The sequence below is a fragment of the Amblyraja radiata genome, chromosome 23 (genome assembly GCF_010909765.2).
Source record: "Amblyraja radiata isolate CabotCenter1 chromosome 23, sAmbRad1.1.pri, whole genome shotgun sequence".
NCBI classification, from domain to species: Eukaryota; Metazoa; Chordata; class Chondrichthyes; order Rajiformes; family Rajidae; genus Amblyraja; species Amblyraja radiata.
Window position 1 is genome coordinate 22,153,611 of NC_045978.1, and position 25,314 is coordinate 22,178,924.

General features: G+C 46.9%; 1 protein-coding gene across 3 annotated transcripts in view; it reads left to right on the forward strand.

Moving 5' to 3' along the window:
• matn4 (matrilin 4) overlaps positions 1-24,897 on the forward strand; it is a 37,741-nt gene extending 12,844 nt beyond the window's left edge. Inside the window, exons 2-13 of one of the 3 annotated variants that reach the window (XM_033041750.1) lie at positions 5,633-5,784; positions 7,636-8,205; positions 8,907-9,029; positions 10,060-10,182; positions 11,670-11,792; positions 14,067-14,189; positions 15,832-15,954; positions 18,760-18,882; positions 19,667-20,080; positions 22,196-22,348; positions 22,890-22,994; positions 24,644-24,897. In XM_033041750.1, the coding sequence (XP_032897641.1) occupies positions 5,673-5,784; positions 7,636-8,205; positions 8,907-9,029; positions 10,060-10,182; positions 11,670-11,792; positions 14,067-14,189; positions 15,832-15,954; positions 18,760-18,882; positions 19,667-20,080; positions 22,196-22,348; positions 22,890-22,994; positions 24,644-24,705 (2,154 nt within the window). In that variant the 5' untranslated portion in view covers positions 5,633-5,672 and the 3' untranslated portion in view covers positions 24,706-24,897. The remainder of the gene's footprint in view (positions 1-5,632; positions 5,785-7,635; positions 8,206-8,906; positions 9,030-10,059; positions 10,183-11,669; positions 11,793-14,066; positions 14,190-15,831; positions 15,955-18,759; positions 18,883-19,666; positions 20,081-22,195; positions 22,349-22,889; positions 22,995-24,643) is intronic. The other 2 variants (XM_033041752.1, XM_033041751.1) reach the window with 2 other exon arrangements.
• Positions 24,898-25,314: the final 417 nt, after the last annotated feature.

A 25,314-nucleotide genomic window follows, 5' to 3' on the forward strand; every position in this document is an offset into this window, starting at 1 on the left:
TATCAAGAATCTGTCCTCTACAGCCGTCTGTGGCAATGGATTCCACAGATTCACCACCCTCTGACTAAAGAAATCCCTCATCATCTCCATTCTAAAGGTGTGTCATCTGTCCGTTCCCTCCAAGAGTCAAGAGAGATTCAAGAGTGTGTCATTGTCATATGTAGCAACATCAAAACAACACAGTTCTTACTTGCAGCAGCACAACGGGCCCATAAACACAATACACACAGATAGTATATTAATAAACTCCAACTCAATAAATTAATAACCTTAATACTAGAATCAAATAGTTTTGTGTCTACATGACAGAGTTAAGGCAACAACACAAACAGAAAACGAGCCCAGAGTATAATATATACGTGACTTATTGCTTAAATGTGACACACACTGGTTAATAAATAACTGTAAAAGGCAAACAGTTTTACTGGAAGTTATTGCAAGGCAAAACCAAATGGAATATGATTGCTGCCAGGAATTAGGGACAGATAACAGAACAATAATGCTTCCTGATATATGGGAATATGGATACCTCCTTCCATCATCCCAGTTCAGACTTGAAGCTGTTAGTATCCCCCCTCCTCCCTCTCCCCACCCATCCACCCAATACGCTATCCTGAAAGTTGCCTAAGCTAGCTGGTTCAACCAAGCTATCTGCTCATAGAGTCATCGTCATAGAGCCATACAGCGTGGAAACAGGCCCTTCGGCCCAACTTGCTCACAATAACCAACGTTCCCCATCTACACAAGTCCCAGCTGCCGGCGTTTGGCCCACATCTCTCTAAACCTCGGTTATTGTACCTGCCTCAACCACTTACTCTGGGAGGCGGTTCCATATACTCATTGCAAAACTAGCATCTGCAGTTCCTTGTCAACTCTTTCCCATCTAAGTTAGTCCCATTTGGCTACATTTGGCCCATAATCCCTCTAGACCTATCCTATCCATGTACCTGTCCAAATGATTTTTAAATGTTGCGATAGTACCTGCCTCAATCACGTCCTCAGGCAGCTGATTTAATGCACCTACCACCCTTTGTGTAGAAAAGTTGCCCCCCGGGTTCCTATTAAATCTCCCCCCCCCCCCCCCCCCCCCCCCCCCCCCGGCTCTGGATAAAAGACTCTGTGCATTTGCCTTATGTACCCTTAACACAAGCACATTTAATAAGGCAGATTAAGAAGATGCAATCCTTCTGCCTCATCTGTTCCAGTGTTCTGATTATCAGGTCTGAAGAAGGGTTCTGATCCGAAACATCATCTGTCCATCCCCTCCAAGAGTCAAGTCAAGAGTGTTTAATTGCCATATGTACCAACAATGGAACAATGAGATTCTTATTTGCAGCAGCATAAAAGGCCGATGAACACAATACTCATAGATAATATATAATAAACCAAACATCAATAAGACGGTATCACAACGTTTAAGAAACATTTGAACGGGTACATGGATAGGAAAGGTCTGCAGGGATATGGACCAAATGCAGGCAGGTGGGACTAGTGTAGATGGGTCATATTGGTCGGCGTGGGCAAGGTGGGCCGAAGGGCCTGGTTCCACACAGTATGGCTCTAATAAACGAATAACCCTAAAACTAGTGCAAAATAAACAAATTCTAGTGTAGCCAAAGACAGTCCTTAATAGTTCATCGTTGAAACCTTTGATACAGCGCGGATACAGGCCCTTCGGCCCACTAAGTTTGCGCTGACTAGCAATCACCAGCACTATCCTACACACTAGGGACAATTTACATTTTTTTTCACCAGAGCCAATGAACCTACAAACCTGTACACCTTTGGTGTGTGTGGGAGGAAACCTGAGCAAACCTGGAGAAAACTAACACGGTCATAGAGAGAACATACAAACTCCATACAGACAGCACCCGTAGTCAGGATGAAACCCGGGCCTCTGGCACGGTAAGGCAGCAACTCTACCGCTGCGCCACCGTGCCCCCGATGATGAGGCAAGATGAGGTTAATGTTGTATCCTGTTATGTTTCAGATTTCCATCCGCTGCAGTTTTTTGATGGACGATAGAAACATGCTTGACCAGTAATGCCCACATCCAGTATACAAATACATTAAAACAAAAATAGGGTCAATTATAGGTGGTTCACACATGGACAATCCCAGGGATTGGTCCTTGGAAGAGGATAATGTGAGCGTACCAGGCGGCTGAAGTCTGAAGAAGAGTTCCAACCGAAAACATCACCCGTCCCTTTTCTCGTGAGTTGTTGCCTGACCTGCTGAGTTACGCCAGCACTTCGTGTCTATCTCAGGAGGCTAAACATTCATACTTTCTGCCCCAGCTTGCCTCTATTCAAAATCACCCTGCCACAAACTTTCCATAATGAATTCAACCCTTTACGCATCGGATATAAGGATTCTCCCTCCACCTCCCACTTCAATCAGTCTGAAGAAGAGTCCCGATCTGAAATGTCACCTATCCATGTTCTCCACAGATGCTGCCTGACCTGCTGAGTTCCTCCAGCATTTTGTGTGTCTCTTTGTTCCCATATACTTTGGCTTTGATCCGATCACAATTGGACACAAGGCGGATATGAAAAAATAAAATAAACCATCGAGTATGAAAAATGGGCAATTAAACTCACCCGATGTTTAGATTCTTGATTCAATTAACGGCCCGATGTTTGTAGAAATGACAGGAGGAGAATTAAACAGCTATTTATATATGAGCTGAGTGAAGATGGCAACATTAAATGAAAATTACTCATCCTATGATTGAATCATAGGTCTATTAAATAAATTAATGGTTAAAATATTGCTCTAATAAGAATGAAATGGGACAGATAATGTAATAATGATGATAGGCTTGGTACACACATCAGATAATTTATTCCAGACCATTGCAAGCGTGGAAGAGAGACTGAAAGAGAACCAAGGCTCTTCCTATGTTAGAAAGTCTAGAATATAGGACAGTACAGCACGAATACAAGCCCTTCAGCCCACAATGTCTGTGCCGAACATGATGCCAAAAACTAATCTCATCTGCCTGCACGTAATCCATATCCCGCCGTTCCTTGCATAGACATGAGCCTATCTAAAAGCCCCTTAAACACCACTATCGTATCTGCCTCTACCACCAGCCCTGGCAGTGTGTTCCAGGCACCCACCACCCTCTGTGTAAAATCAACTTGCCCCGCACAACTCCATTAAACTTCCCCACTCTCACCTTAAAGCTATGTTGTCTAGTCTTGGATATTTCCACCCTGGGGAAAAGGTTCTGACTGTCCACCCTATCTATGCCTCTGATAATTTTAGATGCTTCCCTCAGGTCTTCCCACAAACTCTGAAGTTCCAAAGAAAACAACCCAAGTTTGTCCAATCTGTGAAAACCTCTAGAATCAGCAGGCAACTCGTTTGGGTAAAGAAGTTTCTCTTCAATTTCTAGAGCACCTAATTCCCGATGTAATCCATAGCCATAGAGGCATTTACATCTGTGACCCCCTTTTGAAAATGTTGAAAAATAGAGCAAAGTGTTTTCGAGTCACATCTTGGTACTGTAACATTATCCAGTCACAGGAAATAAAGTTCTGGACAGATTTAATTCAGTTCAAAGTATATAGATTAAACCACAAGAAGCAATTCCCCTCGTAAACCTAGTGATAACTGAATTTGGCAGTCTCTTTCGGAAAAGCAACAAGACTAAAGAGTGTGGGAAAAGGATTATCGCACAAGATCTTTGGCTTTGAGGTTGATTCTACAGCTTGTTTTGGTTGGTTTGTGTAACTTTCATCTGAATCAACGTTACTGGAAGATAAACTCTCCACTGGAGTCTTGAGCAAATACAGCTGCCATGTTTGTGGAGACTCACTGCCTCACACAAAATCTTGCCACTTTTCTTCCTTAAAGCTTTGTTCTTGCTCCAGTTCCCATTCAGACCGACAATGTCTCTTTCCAGTCTGATATCCAGATGCCAAACCAATCTTCAGTCTGAAGAAGGGTCCTGACCCAAAACATCATGTTGAACCCGTACAGAAACGAGCCCTTCGGCCCACCGAGTCCGTGCCGTCTAGCAATCATCCCGTACACTTACACTATCCTACAATTTACAGTTTTACCGTAGCCAATTAACCTGCAAAAAGACATGATCAGTCTGAAGAAGGGTCTCGACCCGAAAGGTCACCTATTCCTTCTCTCCAGGCATGCTGCCTGTCCCCCTGACTTCCTCCAGCATTTTGTGTCAAACTGCAAACCAGTATGTCTTTGGAGTGTGGGAGGAAACTAGAGGACCCAGAGAAGACCCACGTGGTCACAGGGAGAGCATGCAAACTCCGTACAGACAGCACCCATAGTCAGGATCGAACACAGGTCATTGGAGCTATAAGGCACAAACTCTACCGCTGACCCACTGTGTTTTCTATTCGTGTTCTCCCGAGATGCTGTCTGAGCCGTTGAGTTACACCAACACTTTCTGTGGGGTTTTTTTTGCCAAACTCATTTGGTCTACTTGAAAAACATCGGGACAACACTGTTCAGAAGCAGCCAGTCCTCAAGAAATTGCAGAGAGTTGTGGATGTAGCCCCGTCCATCACACAAACTAGCCTCCCTCAACGCCATCAACGCCATCTACACTTTATTGTTTAAGAAGGAACTGCAAATGCTGGAAAATCGAAGGTACACAAAAACGCTGGAGAAACTCAGCGGGTGCAGCAGCATCCATGGAGCGAGGGAAATAGGCAATGTTTCGGGCCGAAACCCTAAGGGTTTCGGCCCGAAACGTTGCCTATTTCCCTCGCTCCATAGATGCTGCTGCACCCGCTGAGTTTCTCCAGCATTTTTGTGTACCATCTACACTTTAGTTTAGTTTAGTTTATTATTATCATGTCTACCGAAATACAGTGAAAAGCTTTTTTGTTGCGTGCTATCCAGCCAGTGACAAGACTACACATGATTACAATCTAGCCGCCCACAGTAGACCGATACCAAATAAAGGGAATAATGTTTAGTGCAGGAAAACAAGTCCAGTAAAGTCCGATTAAAGATAGTCCGAAGGCCTCCAACAAAGTTGATGGGAGATTGGGACCACTGCCTAGTTGATGATAGGATGGTTCAGTTGCCTGATAACAGCTGGGAAGAAACTGGAACTGAATCTGGAGGTGTGCGTCTTCACATTTCTGTAACCTCCTGCCTGATGGGAGAGTGTCCGGGGTGAGACTCGTCCATGATTATGCTGGTGGCCTTGCAGATGCAGCATGAAGTGTAGATTAAGTCAATGGAAAGGAAGTTGGTTTGCCTGATGGTCTGGGCTATATCCATATCTCTCTGCAATTTCTTGCGGTCTTGGATGTTACAGGTGGGGAGTCTCAGAGCCCCCGGCACACACACGTGGTGCGCCAGGGAGGGGCCCAGCACTCACGCCACCCTCACGCTGCTCGTTTGCTCCGTTCCAGCAGCCCTAAGCTCCCACCACGTGGCGCCAGCTCGTCAGGTAACTGGCGGAAGTGGGTAGGGGGTGGGGGGCAGTGCAACGGAAGCCACGGTCCGCTATAACCAAAATCCGTTACATAGAGGTCCGTTTTTGCAAGGGTGTACCATATTTCCAGACAAGGACATCCAGTAATAGACGGATTCAATGCTGTTCTTTTGTGTTGATAAATGTTTTATCTTCTTCTCTGCCCAGGTTTCTATCTCTCAGTCAATCCCACTCCTCACCGTGAACCATGAAGTTTGCTCTGGCAACCGCTTTATTCCTCATAACAGAAGTCCTACTAATGGAGGGCGTTCAGTCCGCCAGAATAAAACAGATGAAGATAAGGGACAAAATGCTCGCAGGTAAGATGGAGCTTGGAGTTAGATAACAAACCTTGAAGAACAATGGTTTATGGTCAACACAAGCGACTGCCGATGATGGTTTACAAAAAAAAAGACACAAAGTGCAAGGAGTAACTCCGCAGATTAGGCAGCATCTCTTGAGAAAAAGGATAGGTGATGTGAAGAATGGGTCCATGTGAAGAAGGGTCCCCAACCTGAAACATCACCCTCGCTTTTCTCCAGAGATGCTTCCTGACCCGCTGAGTTACTCCAGCATTTCGTGTCTCTCCTGCTCCTATTGTGTTCTTGCTGGGAGGACACAGGTATGGGAGGTGCTTTCAGAGTAGCCTAGGTGAGTAACGGCATTGTATTTTGATGTCGCCACACATACATAGAAATGGTTCAATGGAACTTTATTTGTCACGTGTACGAATGTACAGTGAAATCCACTTTTGTATACAGTTCAGTACAAGTGTCTCTACACACAAGCATTTAGATAAGCATCTCAGATACAGTACAAGTGTATAGCAGTAGTACACTAAGACAGTATACAAAGTCTCCAGATTTGGTGCCATTTTCAAGTCCCAGTTGTTGTGAGTGCAGGGTTCTTGACCTGACCGTATCACCCTTACTAATCAAGAATCCGTCAATCTCCACCTTAAAAATATTCATTGATTTGGCCTCCACCGCCGTCTTTGGCAATGAATTCCACAGACTCACCACACGCTGGCCAAATAAATTCCTTCTCATCTCCTTTCTAAAGGTATGTCCTTTTATTCTGAGGCTCTGGCATCTGGTCCTAGACTCTCCCACAAGTGGAAATATCTTCTCCACATTCACTCTGTCCAGACCTTTCACTATTTGGTAAATTTCAATGAGGTCCCCAGTGTCGGCCTGGACAAGTATAGCCGTTGGTATCCTCCGCCGTTGCTCCACTGTTGCAGGCCGTGTCCGGTCCACGCGCTCGGCCTCTTGGAGCGTTGCCTGGTCCACCCGAGCCCCAGGCTGCAGCAGGGCCTCCAGTGGCCCATTCCACCATCGAGGCACTGCACTGGGCTGTGAATGTTTACATGATTGTCGGGGGTGCCCACTTGGTGGATACTTTGTATAGGAAGGAACTACAGATGCTGATCCTAATTCCCACACTTTCCAGCTCCTAATTCCCACATTTTCATGAATCCATTGGAAATTTGGGCAGAGGAATGGCAGATGGAGTTTAAGGTGTACGCTGGTGCATTTTTGGGAGGTCAGGTGCAAGTGAATAGTGTAAGGGAAATGGCTGGACTCTGAGGAACATTGATGTCCTAAGAATCTTGAGGTGTAGGTCCGACACAAAATGTTGTGGTCAGACACGAAATGCTGGAGTAACTCAGCGGATCAGGCAGCATCTCTGGAGAAAAGGAATAGGTGATGTTTCTGGTCAAGATCCTTCTTCAGACTGAGGACAGACTGAGGACAGGGGAGAGGGAACTGAGAGATATGAAAAGGTACATAGAACAAATGAATGAACGATATGCAAAATGACAGATCAAAACGAACAATGATAAGCAAGGAAAGGTGGTCCATTGTTGGTTGTGTGAAAGGTAATAACAAGTGATACAAACGGTGAAATGCGGCAAGACGACAGTGAAACTAGTATGGCGACAAGTGTGGGGGAGGGACAGAGAGAGAGGGGATGCAAGGGTTACTTCAAGTTAGAGAAATCAATATTCATATCGAAGATAGACACAAAAAGCTGGAGTAACTCAGAGGGTCAGGCAGTATCATAGGTGACTTTTCGGGTCGAGACCCTTCTGTGAACCCCTGGGTTGTAAGCTGCCCAATTTGCCGAATATGGTATTGAACTGCAACATGTCCCGTCTCTCTTTGCAGACAGAAGGTGCACCACCGGTCCCATTGATCTTCTGTTCGTCATCGATAGCTCCCGGAGTGTCCGTCCCTTCGAGTTTGAGTTGATGAGGAATTTTGTCATTGACATGGTCAACTTCTTGACGGTGGGACCAGACGCTAGCCGGGTGAGTTTGGTCCAATACTCCAGCCAAGTCCAGAATGTCTTCTCCTTCAAGACGTTCCAGAAGAAAGCTGACATGGTCAAGAGCATCAAGGAGGTGATCCCTCTAGCCCAAGGGACGATGACTGGCCTGGCCATCCAGTACGCCATGAATGTGGCCTTCAGCGAGCGGGAAGGTGTCCGTCCCCTGTCCATGAAGATTCCCAGAGTGGCCATCATTGTCACGGACGGGAGACCCCAGGACAGGGTCACTGAGGTGGCAGCTCGGGCTCGAGAGGCGGGTATCGAGATCTACGCCGTTGGGGTGCAGAGGGCAGAGATGAGCTCCCTCAGAGCTATGGCCTCCTTGCCCCTGGAAGAGCACGTCTTCCTGGTCGAGACCTTTGACCTGATCGAACAGTTTGCCAAAACGTTCCAGGACAAATTGTGTGGTGGGTATTGGTCTGTTATCTGCCTTCCATTCCACTCAGTTTTGCCTTGCAATAACTTCCAATAAAGCTGTTTTTGCCTTTAACAGTTATTTATTAACCAGCATGTGATATATTTAAGAGATAAATCACATATCTATAATACTCATGACTGGCACTCTGCTAGTGTTTATGTGATAGGCATAAGGCGACTGACTGACATTAGTATTATAATAGCATTGCAATGTTAATATTAGCCTGGTGTCTTAACTCTGTCATTTAGACATGAAGCTTTTTGGCACTAGAAGTAGAATTAATAGAGTTATTAATTTATTATGCATTATCTATGAGTACTGTGTTTACTGGGCTGTTATATGCTGTAAGTAAGAATTTAGTCATTTCGTTGTCACCACATGTGACATTTAAACATTCTTAACTCTCTCTTGACACTTGGAGGGGGTCGAGACATTTCTTTAGACATGATCATCATAACATGATAAAAAGTTCAATGTCTTGTAAAATATTCTGCTTATATGTTCCATGTCCTGTACCCTGTGCCCTGTGCCCTGTGCCCTCTGCCCTCTGCCCTCTGCCCTCTGCCCTACGTTCTATGGTCTACGGTCTATATCATACACCCGGCTGTAGTGAATGCCTCGTTTGCTTACCTTGATCTAATCCCAGGGCCACAGTGCACCCAGTATTGATGTTTGTGTCTAACTTTCCAGCTCAAGACCTGTGTGCTGACGGCAGACACGGTTGCCAGCATGTCTGTGTCTCCAGCACAGGCTCCTTCCACTGTGCCTGCCGAGAGGGTTATGTGTTGAACGAAGACAAGAAGACCTGCACAGGTAGGTGTGGGGGCTGCTTCATGTACACACCTTCAGTAGTTATAAATTAGTCACAAGGAACCGCAGGCGCTGCTTTACAAAATAAAACACAAAAGTGCCGGATTAACTCAGCGGCTCGGGCAGCATCACTGGAGGGGCAGTGAAGAGGGTCCTAACCCGAAATGTCACCTAGCCATGTTCTCCAGGGATGCAGCCTAACCTGTTGTGTTACTCCAGAACTTTGTGTCCCATCTCTGGAGGGAATGGACAGTCGGGACCCTTCTTCAGACTGATATAAGCCGATTTTGACAATTAAACACTTTTGACTTGACTCTTGGCGGTACCTCATTCCCCCACTAGAGGGGGCATGTGATGACATTTGAAATAAAAACTGGAGAGAGGATTGAATATCAATGGTAGTTTATTGTCACGTGCTAATGAAGTGCAATTATTTTCTTACACACAGTGTGGTGGAGTATTACATATCTCACCTTTGTGGGCAGAGGCTTATAATGTATTTCAGAGGGGGCGGCACAATGGCGCAGCTGGTAGAGCTGCTGTCTTACAGTGCCAGAGACCCGGGTTCGATCCTGACCAAGGATTCCGCTGTGCGGAACCAATTTGTATATTCTGCCTGTGAGCGTGGGTTTTCTCCGGGTGCTCCGGTTTCCTCCCACACTCCAGAAACGTGAGGGTTTGTAGATTAATTGGCCATCTGTAAATTATCCCACGTGGGTGACTGGTAGAATCCACCCCGATACTCTTCCAGCAGCTGGTTCCATACACCCACCACCCTCTGTGTGAAAAGAATTGCCCCTAATAGCCCCGTTAGATCTTTCCCCAACCACCGTAGACATGCAGGCTTTGATAAGATTGTAAAAAAATGTCCCTGGTGTGTAGGATAGTGTGGTCAGGGTGGACTCGGTGGGCCGAATGGCCTGTCTCTGCATGGTGTCTCTAAATCCTAAATTCTTTAAGGGTGCATTTCTGGAAAATCCGTAAGGCGGGAGTTGTCTGTGTTGTTCTGACGTGTTTGTGTTTGTGTCTGCAGCCATTGACCTGTGCTCCCATGGTGATCACGACTGTGAACAGATCTGCAACAGCTCCCCGGGGTCCTACCGATGCAGCTGCCGCTCTGGTTTCAGACTGAACCAGGACAAGAAGACCTGCAGCCGTACGTACTCCATCCTGTCGCCACATTTAACCATTCTCTCATTTGTTCCTGACCTTGGCTGCTGTCTGTGTGTGGAGTTTGCACGTTCTCCTTGTGACCGTGTGGGTTTCTTCCTTGTCAAACAGGCCCTTTATCCACACCGACTAAGATGCCTCATCTACACTAGCCCCACCTGTCCGCGTGTGGCCCATGTCTCTCGAAACTCAGGTAGACACAAAATGCTGGAGTAACTCAGTGGAACATGCAATATCTCTGGAGAGAGGGAATGGGTAACGTTTCGGGTCACCCATTCCTTCTCTCCAAAGATGCCATCTGTCCCACTGAGTTAATCCAGCATTTTGTGTCTACCTCCGATTTAAACCAGCATCTGCAGTTCTTTCCTACGCATTTGGTCCCTCTAAACCTTTCCTATCCATGCACCTGTCCAAATGCTGTTGCAATACTTGCCAGTCGGGCATCATCTCTGTGCAGCATGGATAGGTATCCACCTATCGCTTGCCAGGCTTTGTCCTGCACTTCCTCTCATCCAGCTTTCTCCATCCATCCACAAACAGTCTGAAGAAGGGTCCCGACCCAAAACATCACCCATTCATGGTGTCCTGAGATGCTGCCTGACCTTCTCCAGCACTTTGTGTCTTTTTTTGTGTCTACCAGCTTCATAATGGTGGAGGATGGTCGACCTCTATTTCTTATTCTATAATGGTGTCATCTTGAGTTGAACATTGCCTTCTTTATCCATAGATCCCATCCACTGTCCTCACGGCCCTATAGATTGGTTTATATTGGCAAGCGTAGGTTTATATTGGAAATGAATAAAGCATGGAAATAAAGTATCATCATCATATTGATGTGGAATCTGAAACCCTGACCACAAGGTTCAATAATACCTAGTGGGCACAGTTGCATAGTGGAAGCGCTGCTGCCTCTCAGTGCCAGAGACCCAGGTTCAATCCCGACTATGGGTGCCGTCAGTGTGGAGTTTGTAGGTTCTCCCTGTGACTGCGTGGGTTTTCTCCAGGTGCTCCAGCTTCCTCCCACATTTCAATGGTGCGCAGGTCTGTAGGTTATTTGGCCCTTTGTAAATTGCCCCTGGTGTGGCGAGAGCGGGATAACATAGAATTAATGTGAATGGGTGATCGCTGGTCGGCACTGACTTGGCGGGCCGAAGGACCTGTTTGAGTTTGAGTTTAATTTATTGTCATGTGTACCGTGAAAAGCTTTTGTTGCTCGCTAACCAGTCAGCACAAAGAATATATATGATTACAATTGTGCCCATCCACAGTGTACAGCTACATGATAAAGGGAATGGCATGAATAACATTTAGTGCAAGAGAAACACATTAAAGTCCGATCAAAGGTAGTCCGAAACTAAAAGTTATATTACGTAGTCTATGACATTGAAGCAATATTTGGCCCATGGGGTAGATGTTATTGTCACCTGTGTTCTTGCCCATGTGTTAACTCTTCTGTACCTTCCCCCCTTGCAGCCACTAACCTCTGTGAGCTGGGAGAGCACGGATGTGAACACATTTGTGTCAGTACCCCCGGCTCCTTTCACTGTCGCTGTCGATCTGGATACACCCTCAACCGTGACATGAAGACCTGCTCTCGTGAGTACCTCCACCGTCACTCAGTTCCCAGCCACAATTCCCAGCATTAAACCATTCGGCCCATCATGTCTCCTCCGCCATTCAAACATGGCTGGTCTATCTTTCTCTCTCAACCCCATTCTCCTTCCTTCTCCCCATAACCTTTGAGAAAGGCAAAGACTAAAGGGCCTGTCCCACCAGCATGCAATTGCATGCATCTAGCGCGACCAAACGTAGTCGCTTGAGGCGTACAGCCGCGCGGGGCCAGTCCCAATTCGAACCGCGGAGGCGTATGGAGTTGTGCGGGGCTGGTCCCGGCATTATACTCACCAATCAGCTGGGCAGGAGGCGGGTCGACTGAATTTGGACGTCGCACGGCGTCGGGCAGTGACGTCATCGCGCTACGCCACGCACTAGGCGTACGCCGTCAAGACGCTGTGTACGACCTCAATGCGTTTGCGGGCCGAAAGCCGTTGGCGCGTGGTATTTTCGGACAGTGCAAGATTTTTGGAGCCACGCGTGATGTTGGGACCAGCCCCGCACAACTCCATACACCTCCGTCGATCGAAGTGTGACCGGCCCTGCGAGGCCGTACGCCTCAAGCGACCACGTTTGGTCGCGCTAGACGCATGCTATCGCATGCTGGTGGGACAGGCCCTTAAAGCATATAGAAAGACAAAGGACCAATAAGACTGAGAGCAAAGTTCTTTTGCCATGCGAACCACTCTTGGTCCACTGACCTCTTTCTTCGCAAGAACAAGGCAGAGGGTGAAAAGAGAACACAAATGAGAGAGGGAGTGAGAGACATGGAGAATGTACGAGAGAGAGAGAGAGGAGTGAGAGAGAAGGAGAATGTGCAAGAATGCACCAACGCTTCTCCTTCCTTAGAAGGCGTGGGAAGTTTTGCATGTCCCCATCAACTCTCACCAACAACAATTCTACATATAGCGCAGCTGAAAGCATTTTATCAGGATGCAAGGTTTCAAGGTCAGTTTATTGTCACATGTACCAATTAAGGTACAGTGACATTTGAGGTACCATTCAGCCATATTAAGTGAAAAGCAACAAGACACACAACCACATGAAAGTTAACATAAACATCCACCACAGTGGATTCCACATTCCTCACTGTGATGGAAGGCAATAAAGTTCAACCTTCTTCCTATTTGTTCTCCCGTGGTCGGGGCAGATAAACCATCCACAGCCGGTGCGATCAAAGCCCCTGCAGCCGATGATCGGAGCCCCCATTGGGGTGATCGAAACTCCCGCGGCATGGAGCTCCCGTATCGGCCTCTTCTTACCAGAGACCGTGGGCTTCACAATGTTAAAGTCCACAGGCCGCGCGGTTGGAGCTTCGATCCGCGGCAAAGGGATCGCAAGCTCCGTGATGTTTAAGTCCCGCAGACTCTGGTGGCTTGGAGCGCTGGGTCGTTCTCCAGGAAAGGCCGCCAACTCCACGATGTTAGGCCGGAGTGGGGACGGAGAAACGATACTGAAGAAAATCGCATCTCTGTCGAGGTAAAAGATTGAAATAAAGCTTCCCCACCCCCCACATAAAACAAACCAAGGAACATTAAAACATACTTTTTACCACATACTAAAAATAACAAAAGGAAGAAAGGACAGACAGACTGTTGGCGAGGCAGCCACTGCAATTTCTTCCCAGCTGTTATCGGGCAACCGAACTATCTTATCACCAACTAGAGAACAGTCCTGTCCTACCATTGACATAATTGGAGACCTTTTGAACTATCTTTTAACATAATTTGCTGGGCTTTATCTCACACTAAACAATATTCCCTTTACCCTGTATTTGTGCACTGCGAACTTCTGATGTTCTTACCTTCCACTACCTGCAACCTCCGGCAACCAACTGCAACCTCCAGCAACCACCTTCAACTAGCATCGCAACCGGCTTCGACTAAAAGATGACCAATTTTTAAAACGGCAACCTATTTTTAGTCGCGACCGGTTTTGAATTTTTTGAAATAATCGCCGGAACATAGAAGAATCGGAAACCACTTTCGACCATTAGGGAGAATGACAAAAACCTCCGAGAACCTCCGGGAACCTCCGGGAACCACATGGAAACCTTGGGTGGGGCGCAAAGTCTCCAGAGGTTTCCGTTCAGGTTTCCTCAGTGGGACAGGGGCATTAGGGTGTTGGGGGTTATGGGGAGAAAGCAGGTGAATGGGGTTGAGAGGGAAAGATAGATCAGCCATGATTGAATGGTGAAATAGCCTAATTCTGCTCCTAGAACTTATGAACTTATGAAGTCATGGTCTTTCTCTCCAGTCCTCAACCTCTGTGACCTTGGAAACCATGGCTGTGAGCAGATCTGTGTGAGCTCCCCTGGTTCCTACCAGTGCCGCTGTCGACCGGGATACACCCTCAACCGGGACAAGAAGTCCTGCAGCAGTGAGTACAGTAAACCCTCGCTTCTACGTACCGACCTTCGCTGCCGAGGCCTCCGCCGGCCCACACAGCTTCCTCGGCCGCTTCCAGGCCGCGACTGCCGCCACCACCACCGACCCTTACCCGTACTCCGGCAATGACCGTTGACTCCACCGATCCTCGCCTCTCCCCCGGCAACCAGCAGGCTGGGGCCCTCAACTCACCTGGAATCCAGGCCCAGTTCCAGACTGATTGTCTGTAGAAGGGTCTGGACCAGAAACGTCACCTATCCATGTTCTCTACGGATGCTGCCTGACCCGCTGATCTATACCATTACGTTGTGTCCTTTTATGTTTTAACTACATCTGCAGTTGTTCGTTTCTACTACTTATACAATGATAATTCTTTACTTAGTTATAGCGAACCATCGGACCCCACAGCCCCACACCCCACGGCCCCCCCCCCCACCCCCCACCACTACCACCAACCCTGGCAGCGTGTTTCAGGCACCCACCACCCTCTGTGTAAACAAACTAGCCCCATATCTCCCCTTTAAATTTTGCCTCTCCCATCTTAACGGTATGCCTCGAGTATGAAATTTCCATCCTAATAAAAAGGTTCCGACAGTCTCCCCAGTCTATGCCTCGCATTGTTTTATATACTTCGATTAGGACACCTCTCAACCTCCGACATTGCAGAGAAACCAATCCAAGTCTGTCCAGCCCCATCTGACAGCTAATGCCCCTAAAACCAGCATCATTGTGGTAAAGCAGAGAACTATATTCTGCACTCTGGGTTCTGACCCGAAACATCACACGCGTCGTTCTCCAGGGATGCTGACTGACCCACTGAGTTACTCCAGAACTTCATATCATTCTGATAAGCCTCCTCTGCACCCTCTCCAAATCCTGCACATCCTTCCTGTAAAGGGGCAGCCAGAAGGATAATTCCTGTAATTGGGAAGCACAGTGGCACAGCAGTAGAATTGAAACCTTACAGCGCCGGAGACCCAGATTTGATCCTGTGCAAAGTTTGTACGTTCTCCCCGTAAACACATGGGTTTTCTCTGGGTGCTCCAGTTTCCTCCTACGTTCCAAAGACGTGCAGGTTTGTAGGTTAATTGGCCTCGGTAAAGATTGTAATTGTCCCTAGTGTGTAGGATAGTGCTCGGGTACGGGTCATTGTTGGTCGGCACAGACTCGGTGGGCCGAGGGGCCTGTTTCCATGCTGTATCTCTAATCTAAACTAAACAGCACGAAATTCTCCAAATGCGGCCTAACCAAAGACCTATCAAGATGTGTAGGAAGGGGAATTGCAGATGCTGGTTTACATCAAGGATAGACACAAAATGCTGGAGTAACTCAGCAGGTTAGGCGGCCTCTCTGGAGAAAAGGAATAGGTGACATTTCATGTCGAGACCCTTCTTCAGACTAAGATGCATCAGGTCCTCCTGATTCACTACTCCATGCCCTGACTGATAAACAGGATGACCACATACTATTCCGTATTTTTAATTGTCTACTGTATATCGTGTTATTACTTGCGAGCAAAGCACCAAGGCAAATTCCTGTATGTATACATATTTACCTCATAAAATGTATTCAATTCAATTCAATTCTTTCTTCCATACGTCTTCTCTCCTGTACTTTGTGTTTCCTCTCTGCAGTGGTGAGTTACTGTTCATTTGGGAACCACAGTTGCCAGCACGAGTGTGTCAACGTTCTCAATGGATACTACTGCACATGTCAGGACGGGTTTGAACTACAGAGTGATGGCAAAACCTGCAAAGGTACAGCAAGTGTGAACTGGGCAGTATTTCCACGGCAGGTTTAGCTTTAAGTTTGTTATTAGACTTTAGAGATATAGTGCAGAAACAGGCCCTTCGCCCCACCAAGTCCACGCCGACCAGCAATCCCCATACACTAGCATGATCCCACACGCTAGGGACAACTTACAATTTTACCAAAGCCAATTAACCTACACAGAACTAGTGTGAGCGGGTGATCGATGGTCAGCGTGGACTGAGTGGGCTATAGGGCCTGTTTCCATGCTGTATCTTTGAATTAAACTTGGCCACTGTAAATAGTTTAGTTCAGTTTAGTTTCATTTATTGTCATGTATACCAAGTTGCAGTGAAAAGCTTTTTTGGTGAGTGCTATCCAGCCAGCAAAAAGATCATACAGCATTACAATCGAGCCGTCCACAATATTCAGATACAGGATAAAAAGAATAGTGTAAGCGAATGATAAAATCTGAAGAACCTGGGGAATAATAAAATGGGGTTGGTGTGAGACTGGGGCAAATGGGTTAGCATGGAATCAGTGGGCCAAATGGCTAGATTCCAAACTGTATGACCCCAAGCTCTTATTGATTGTAACCGCAGTCACCAGGGGGGCCTGATGTCCTGATCTTGCCCCTCTTCCATGCGCACTTATTCACAGGCAAGACAATGCTGCAGAAGCATTTATTGACACATCAATTATTTATCAAATCCCCTGATGTAGCTCGAATAAATCTTCCTATCTAGCAGAACCTTCTATAATGCAAGCACTCTGTGTACAAATAAAAGTTTGCCTGTGATGATGGTTCTTCTTCTACCAAATTGCTTAAGTCCAGGTCATCTGACCATTGAGTCAAATGGAACTGGAACCATTTCAAAGGAACAATATGACCATGGTTCATCTTTGGCAAAAATGGAAATGCGACCATTATTGACGCAAGCAATAAAATACTGTGGAAATGCTGCATGTGGGGTGATAAAATACCAGGCAGCAAATAGCACGGTGCTGATCTGGTCATTTTTATTTTTACTTAGTTGGAAAATGGTAGGAATTTGAACCTTACCGCATTTTAGTTTAGTTTAGAGATCCAGCACGGAAATAAGCCCTTCGGCCCGCCGAGTCTGCGTTGACCACTGATCCCTGTACACTGACACTATCCTACACACTAGGGACAATTTACAATTTTACCAAGCCAATTAGCTTACAAACCTGTACGTCTTTGGAATGTGGGAGGAAACCGGAGCACCCGAAGGAAACCCACGCAGGTCACGGGGAGAACGTACAAACTCCATACAGACAGCACCCGTAGTCAGGATTGAACCCGGGTCTCTGGCGTTGTAAGGCAGCAACTCTACTGCTGCACCACCTTAGTTTAGAGATGCTGCAGGAAACAGGTCTATCGGCCCCCCGAGTCCACGCCTACCTTCAATCACCCGTTCACACAAGTTCTATGTAATCCCATTTTCTCATCCACTCCCTACACGTTAGGGGCAATTTACAGAGGGCCAATTAATCTACAAACCCACACGTCTTTGGGATGTGGGAGGAACCCGGATTACCCGGAGGCAAACACATGCGTTCACAGTAAGAACGTGAAAACTCCACACAAAGACAGTACCCGAGGTCAGGATCAAACCTGGGTTCCTGGCAGAACCTGTACCATCTGTGCCACCCTAGAGAGTTTCAAAAGAGGTTTGGACAAATCTGCGAGGGAGAAGGGAATGCACGGTTGCCCCATACAGGAAGGATGTGGAGGCTTTGGAGCGGGTGCAGAAGAGGTTCACCTGAAAGTTGCCTGGAGTAGAGGGTGTTAGCTCGGAGTGGTTGGAAAAACTTGGAAGGTTTTCTCTGGTCGGTTAGAGGCTGAGGAGAGACCTGGCATTAGTATATAAAGTTATGAGAAGCATAGATAAGAGAGACAGTCAGAACCTTTCTCACAGGGTGGAAATATCAAAGGCTAGAAGACATGGCTTTAAGATGAGAGGGGGAAAGTTTAAAGGCGATATGCGGGTGAGTTATTTTACACAGGTGGTGGGTACCTGGAACGTACTGCCAGAGGTGGTAGTGGAGCCTTCAAAAAGTATAGAAGTGTGAAGCACACACCTCCAGATTCGGAGACAGTTTCTTCCCAGCTGTTATCATGCAAATTAACCATCCTACCAACAACTAGATAGGAGCAGCCCTGAGCTACTATCTACCTCATTGGAGACCCTCAGACTATCATCGATCAGACTTTACTGCGCTTTATCCTGCACTAAACGCTATTCCCCTTATCCTGCATCTGTGCACTGTGGATAACTTGATTGTAATCATGGGTTGTCTTTCCGCAGACTGGATAGCAAACAACAAAAAAGCTTCCCACTGTACCTCAGCTAAACTAAACTAAATTAAACTAAACTAAACTAAACTATGTCTATCCAACGTACTCAGACACGTGATGCCTCGGGTCCAGAGACAGCGTTGTTGTGTCAGTATACAAATGATGCACAGGTCTGAGTGCGTCGGTAGGAATTGTGTGCACACGGTAACTTTCGAATGGTTTAAACCCACGAAACGCAGCCGAGTGTGTTTTAGACCATTCCAAAGTTACCGTTGCACATAATTCCTACCGAAGCACGAAATAGACTTTGCATCATCTGTTTTATAGAATGGGGGGAGGGGGGGGGGAAGTAAAATAATAATTAAAATCTGCTATTTTCCAAATCATGCATCCGGTAAAAATAATGACACGGAACAGCAGCGGCTTTTAGCCGATCAGATTGCAGAGATTCTTAGACCCATTCTATAATATTGTTTGATTCCCACCTGTGTAGCTGTCAACTTGTGTAACACGATGGAGCATGGCTGTGAATTTGAGTGTGTCAGCACCCCAGGATCGTACTTCTGCATCTGTCCACCGGGGAGGCAACTCAACCAGGACGGCAAGAGCTGCAACAGTGGGTATCACACCGGCGCCATCTCTTGCTCAGACCCCTTTTACACAGCGTCATCCATCTACTGCCCTCCCCGACCCTTCTCTAAACCCCAACCCTTCACATTCCTCAACACTATCTCTCCATGAACCTTCTCCATCTCTTAACACATCCTCTCCCCACCACTTTACCAAAACCACACCCCCATCCCTTCCTGCTCCCCAACACTATCTCTCCACGATCCCTCTCCATCCCTTATTGCCCGATGCTCGACTCTTTCCAAGCCCACCTCCACCTCTTCCTATTCCACCACAACTCTTCCCCCATCTCTTTGCACCTCCCCCCCCACACTCCTTTCCAATTCCTCCACCACCCTTTTCCAATCCCCACACACACCCCAGTTCCATCCCACCACAACTCTCTTCCCATCTCTTTCCCAATCCCCACACCCTTTCTTCCCATTCCTCCACCACCTCTTCCCAATCCCATTCCCAATCCTCACCACAATGCCTTCCCATCTACCACCACCCTTACCCCTCTCTACCAAACCCCTCTCTACATCTTTCCACCTGTGGCTTCCCATCCCAAGTGTGGATGGCAAAAGTCTAGAGGGATCTGGGCTAAATGCAGCCATGTGGGACTAGCTGATGGTTGGCATGGGCAGGTTGGGCTGAAGGGCCTGTCTTCGTGCTGTATGTCTCCATGGTTTTATTGCATCCTCATCCCGTTCATCCCCCTCGCCCCCTCCCTCTCTATATCCTTCCCAAACCTCTTTGCCGCAACCTAACACCGATGTTTATCCACACAGAGTGCAGCCGTGCCAACATTGACCTGGTCTTCGTCATTGACGGCTCCAAGAGCGTGCGCCCGGAGAACTTTGAGCTGGTGAAGAAGTTTGTCAACAACATTGTGGACGCGCTGGACGTGTCCAGCCAGGGCACGCGGGTGGGCCTGGTGCAGTACTCCAGCAGTGTGCGGACCGAGTTCCCCCTGGGCACGCACAGCTCGCCGGCAGCCTTGAAGTCGGCGGTGAGCGGGGTGCAGTACATGGAGAAAGGCACCATGACCGGCCTGGCCCTCAAACACATGGTGCAGAACAGCTTCACGTCCGCAGGTGGGGCCAGACCCGAGGCGGACAACTACCCGCGTGTGTGCGTGGTGTTCACCGACGGCCGCTCTCAGGACAGCATCTCAGAGTGGTCCAAGAAAGCCAAAGATGCCGGTAAGATGCAGTTCACAAGTGATAGGAGCAGAATTAGGCCATTCAGCCCATCAAATCTACTCCGCCATTCAATCATGGCTGATCTAACTCTCCCCTTCAACCCCATTCTCCTGCCTTTTCCTCAGAACCCCTGACACCCATACTAATCAGTTCCGCTTCAGTGACTTCCAACACAATGGTGCGAGCATTGAGAAAAGTGCTGGAGCAGCTCAGCTGGGCCAGGCAGCATCTCTGGAGAGCCAAACCATCAGCTATCCATGTTCTCCACAGATCTTGTTTCACCCGCCAAGTTACTCCAGCACTATGTTTCTTTTTTAGTAAAACCAGCATCGGCTGTTCCTTACAGCTACACAAACATTGAGATCTTTGGAGAAGGCTCCCAATCCTAAACGTCACCTACCCATGTTCTCCAGAGGTGCTGCCTGACCCGCTGAGTACATTTTTACATATTCCTATAGCGATTTACGCCATGATGTCAAAACTCACCTCAACTGAAAATTTGATGCATTATTTCCCGAGTTATTTATGAAAACGTTCACAAATGTGCAGAAACTTGGAAAAAGTTACTGCTTTTTCCCTGTGCTTAGCCTGTGCTTAGCCCTGTTCGTAATATTGTCGCTATCCAAGTACACTGAGTTCAGCTCGCCCTAGCAAGTGCAAATGCATTTTTTTAAAGTTTAATAATGGGGGAGGCTGAATAAGGCGAAATGAGAAACCCCTGCGCAGTTGGCGGCTATGGGTGAGTGCTGGAATAAGGGGAACGGCGTGCGTTGGGGGACCAGGCCTCCCGTGTGACAGGGACACAATGATTCCCAGTTGGTCTAGTAGACATTAAATGTTACAATTTTATGCACCCTCCCCCCAACCTCCCACTGCATTTTTCTTCTTTTCTCTTTCTTCTCCTCCTCTGTCGCCTCTGGCCACCCATCACAACCCCATTGGGCACACATTTCTCCCACAATCCCACCGCCCCCTTCCCCCTGTTCCCTTTCACTTATATTCCTCCCTCTAGCTTTGTATTTTGCTTCTCTTTTGTTCCCCTTCCTCACCAACACTCTTTTGTCACCCTTGTCTGTTTTTTATTTCTAGCCTTTGTCCACCCATCTGCCAAACAAGCCCCAACCCCCTCCTCACCCTGTATCTACCTATCACTTACCAGGCTATGGCCTTCACCAAATTTCTCTCTCCCCGATTACAATCAGTCTGATGAAGGATCCCGGCCTGAAGCGTCACCTATCCATGTCCTCCAGAGATGTTGCCTGAGACGCAGAGTTACTCCAGAACTTTGTGTCTTTTTTTTTGTAAAGCGGCATCTGCAGTTCATTGTGTCTACATAAACGCTGAGAACATTAGAGAAGGGTCCCAATCATAAACGTCGCCTATCCATGTTCTCCAGACCCGCTGAGTCAGTCTAGCATCTGTGTTCAGATGCAGTGTGACATAAGTTCATAAGTTGTAAGAGCAGAATTATGCCATTCGGCCCATCGCCTACTCCACCATTCAATCGTGGCTGATCTATCTCTCCCTCACAGCCCCATTTCCTGCTTTCTCTCCATAACCCCTTACACCCTCCTTACAAATCAAGAATCTGTCTATCTCCACCTTACCATTGACAGCCTTCACAGCCGTCTATGGCAATTAATTCCACAGATTTGCCACCCTCTGACTAAAGAAATTCCTCCTCATCTCCATTCTAAAGGTACATCCTTTTATTCTGAGGCTATGGTCTCTGGTCTTAGACTCACCCACTAGTGGAAACATCTTCTCCACATCCACTCTATTCAGGCCTTTCACTATTCGGTAGATTTCAATGAGACTCCCCCCCTCATCTTTCTAAACTCCAGCTAGTACTGACCCAGGGCCGTCAAACGCTCATCATATGTTAACCCAATAATTCCTGGAATCATTGGCGTAAACCTTCTCTGTCCCCCCACCACCTTTGTGTTCAGATGCAGTGTGACATTGGGCAAAACACAAGAGGCTGCAGGTATTGTAATATTGAAGAAAACACACCAAGCTGGAGTAACACAAGCTTGCACACATGAACACAAATGGTCCTACAATGGATAGATGCCATTGGACTGCCCTCTGACCCTGTATGTTCCACTGTTGCAGGCATCACCATGTATGCAGTTGGCATTGGGAAGGCAGTGGAGGATGAGCTGCGTGAAATCGCCTCGGAGCCTGTGGACCAACACTTCTTCTACGCTTCGGACTTCAGCGCCATTGATCACATCGCTGAGAATCTGAAGCTCAACATCTGTGAGGGTAAGTGTCACCAGTCTCGGTAACAGCCTGGGCTTCAGTCCGCTTGTCATTGTGTCACGGTGTGGAGGGGCCAGGGGTAGGTGCCGTGTGCCATGAAAGCAAGCATAGCATTGGGCTTCTTCACCACCTCATCTCCCTGTGCATCCACTTCCAGGGAACTCTGTACCTATATCCCTGGGTCTCTTGAAGGATATGTCCAAGTTCAGGACCTCTCCAAGTCTTGCATGAGTTAAATACGTGTAGGCGCATGTCGATAGTCTAACGATTCAACCTAAAGTAGATTAGGATTTAACCTTTGTTAGCTCATTCTTTGTTAGCTCAAACGTCGCCTATCCATGTCCTTCAGAGATGCTGCCTGATCCGTTGAGTTGGGTTCTACACAAGATTCCAGCATCTCCTTGTTCCATGTGTCTCTAGACTTTTTTTAATTGACTGTCCCCTTCCCGAACTACAACAGTGACTAATGTTAAAAGTGTAAAGGAATTGAATTGCAGTGTGAATGTTAAAGTACTATATAAATACATGTCTTTATTTCTTTCAGAGGAAGTTACTGGACAGGAAACAATTAAAAACCCATGTGCGTGTGAAGCTCTGGTAGCATTCCAGCAAGACACACTGTCGGCGTTAGAAGGATTCTCTCAAAAACATATCCTTCACTGGTGTAGGCAAGCGTATGAGAGTATCAGGTCAAATGGTATATGCAGTAAAGTTAATATAGACAAGACATAATTGAGCAACACATGGCTACCAGTTTAGACTTTAGACTTTGAAGATTGAGGGGGGATCTTATAGAAACTTACAAAATTCTTAAGGGGTTGGACAGGCTAGATGCAGGAAGATTATTCCCGATGTTGGGGAAGTCCAGAACAAGGGGTCACAGTTTAAGGATAAGAGGGAAGTCTTTTAGGTCCGAGATGAGAAAATCATTTTTTACATAGAGAGTGGTGAATCTGTGGAATTCTCTGCCACAGAAGGTAGTTGAGGCCAGTTCATTGGCTGGATTTAAGAGGGAGTTAGATGTGGCCCTTGTGGCTAAAGGGATCAGGGGGTATGGAGAGAAGGCAGGTACAGGATACTGAGTTGGATGATCAGCCATGATCATATTGAATGGCGGTGCAGGCTCGAAGGGCCGAATGGCCTACTCCTGCACCTATTTTCTATGTTTCTATGTTTAGAGATACAGCGCGGAAACAGGCATTTCGTCCCACCGGGTCCACACTGACCAGCAATCGCCCGTGGCACTATTCTACACACTAGGGATAATTTACAGAAGCCAATTAACCTACAAACATGTACATCTTTGAAATTTGGGAGAAAATTGGAGCACCCGGAGAAAACCCACGCAGTCACAGGGAGAACATACAAACTCTTTACAGACAGCACCCGAGGCCAGGATCGAACCCAGGTCTCTGGCGCTGTAAGGCAGCAGCTCTACCGCTGCACCACTGTGCCACCCCCCACATTATTGGAATGTGGGACATTTTGTGTCCTATTGAGGTCCCAGGACTCAAGTAAGACAAACAGTCGGAGAAGGCATGATCGAGAAAAGGTCGAATTGGTTTTTGATACATGGGCTTCAAAAAGCAGCTGATTTAAAGGAGAGGGAATGGGTGCCATAACATGGGCTGCCACACATACAAAATAATTAAATTAAATTGGGGACCTCCCACAAATAAAATAATGAAATCCTTCTTAGTGTAGAAATATCAAAGACTATAGGCCATAACTTTAAGGTGAGAGGGGAAAGATTTATTAGGTACCTGAAGGGCAACTTTTACCAACTTTTACCACAGTTGGGTATATAGAACGAACTTGCAGAAGAGGTAGTTGAGGCGGGTATTGTAACAACTTTTAAAGGACACTTGAAAAGGTAAATGGATAGGAAAGCTTTGAAGGGATGTGGGCCAAATGTGGGCAGGTGGGAGAGTGTACATGGACATCTTGGTCAGTATGGGCAGGTTGGGCCAATGGGCCTGTTGCCATGCTGTATGACTCTACGACCATATGACTCTATGGTAAGACACATGAGGAATGAACGGCTATCTGTATTTTGTGTTTATCCAACATTTTCAATAGCTACTGCTGTACCTTTCTCCAGAGAGTATATGGGGCATCTTGGTTAGCATGGGCAGGTTGGGCCGATGGGCCTGTTTCTCTGCTGTATGACTCTACAAACCTATGACTCTGTGACTCTATGGTAAGATGCAGGAAGGAATGAATGGCTATCAGTGTTTTGTGTTTATCACTGCACCGTTCTCCAGAGCTGAGCCCTAAATGTTCCTTGACTTCAAACACTAGCCCAGATGACTGCCAAGCTGGAAGATTTGGAAAGCCGCACCATCAGATCAGTGAAATGAAATGTAAAAGTCTATCGCCGCCATCGTCACATCATCAGGGGTGTTTCTAACTCGCTAAAATTGATTTAGCTCCACATGTCGTTTCAGTTTTTGAGTGTTATTTTTTACAAAGAAAATATTCATTTAGGATGCCTTTTTTCTACTGCTTCGAAATATTTAACAGTAAAGGAACGTTTTTACAAGATAATTTTACAAGATGTATATCTGTTCTCTTTTCATATTGTGCCTGTGCATGCGATATACGAACTGTTTGAAGATGTAGACATGTCAAACGACACATTAGTCAATGGATACAAGGGGTTGAATAGCATCACGTCTGCCCGGACACAAGAGGGAAGGTAGCAATGGGTTAATGAGCAGCGGACTTGAGGCTTGCTTCAAAAGGAGGTTTAGAAATTGGTGAGAATATGAAATAAAAACTGAAAATGCACGGACTGATAAAGGAAATAGTTTGGTTCGGGATCAGTGACGGTGCACAGCAGGTAACACCCATCGAGTCTGTCCCATTTCTCGTGGTGGAGAAAGCGAGTCTCAGAGCATTTACTCTAAGATCACTTGATCCAACCAGGCATGGGTGGCTGTAGACCAAGTACTGGTAAATGGGGTTAA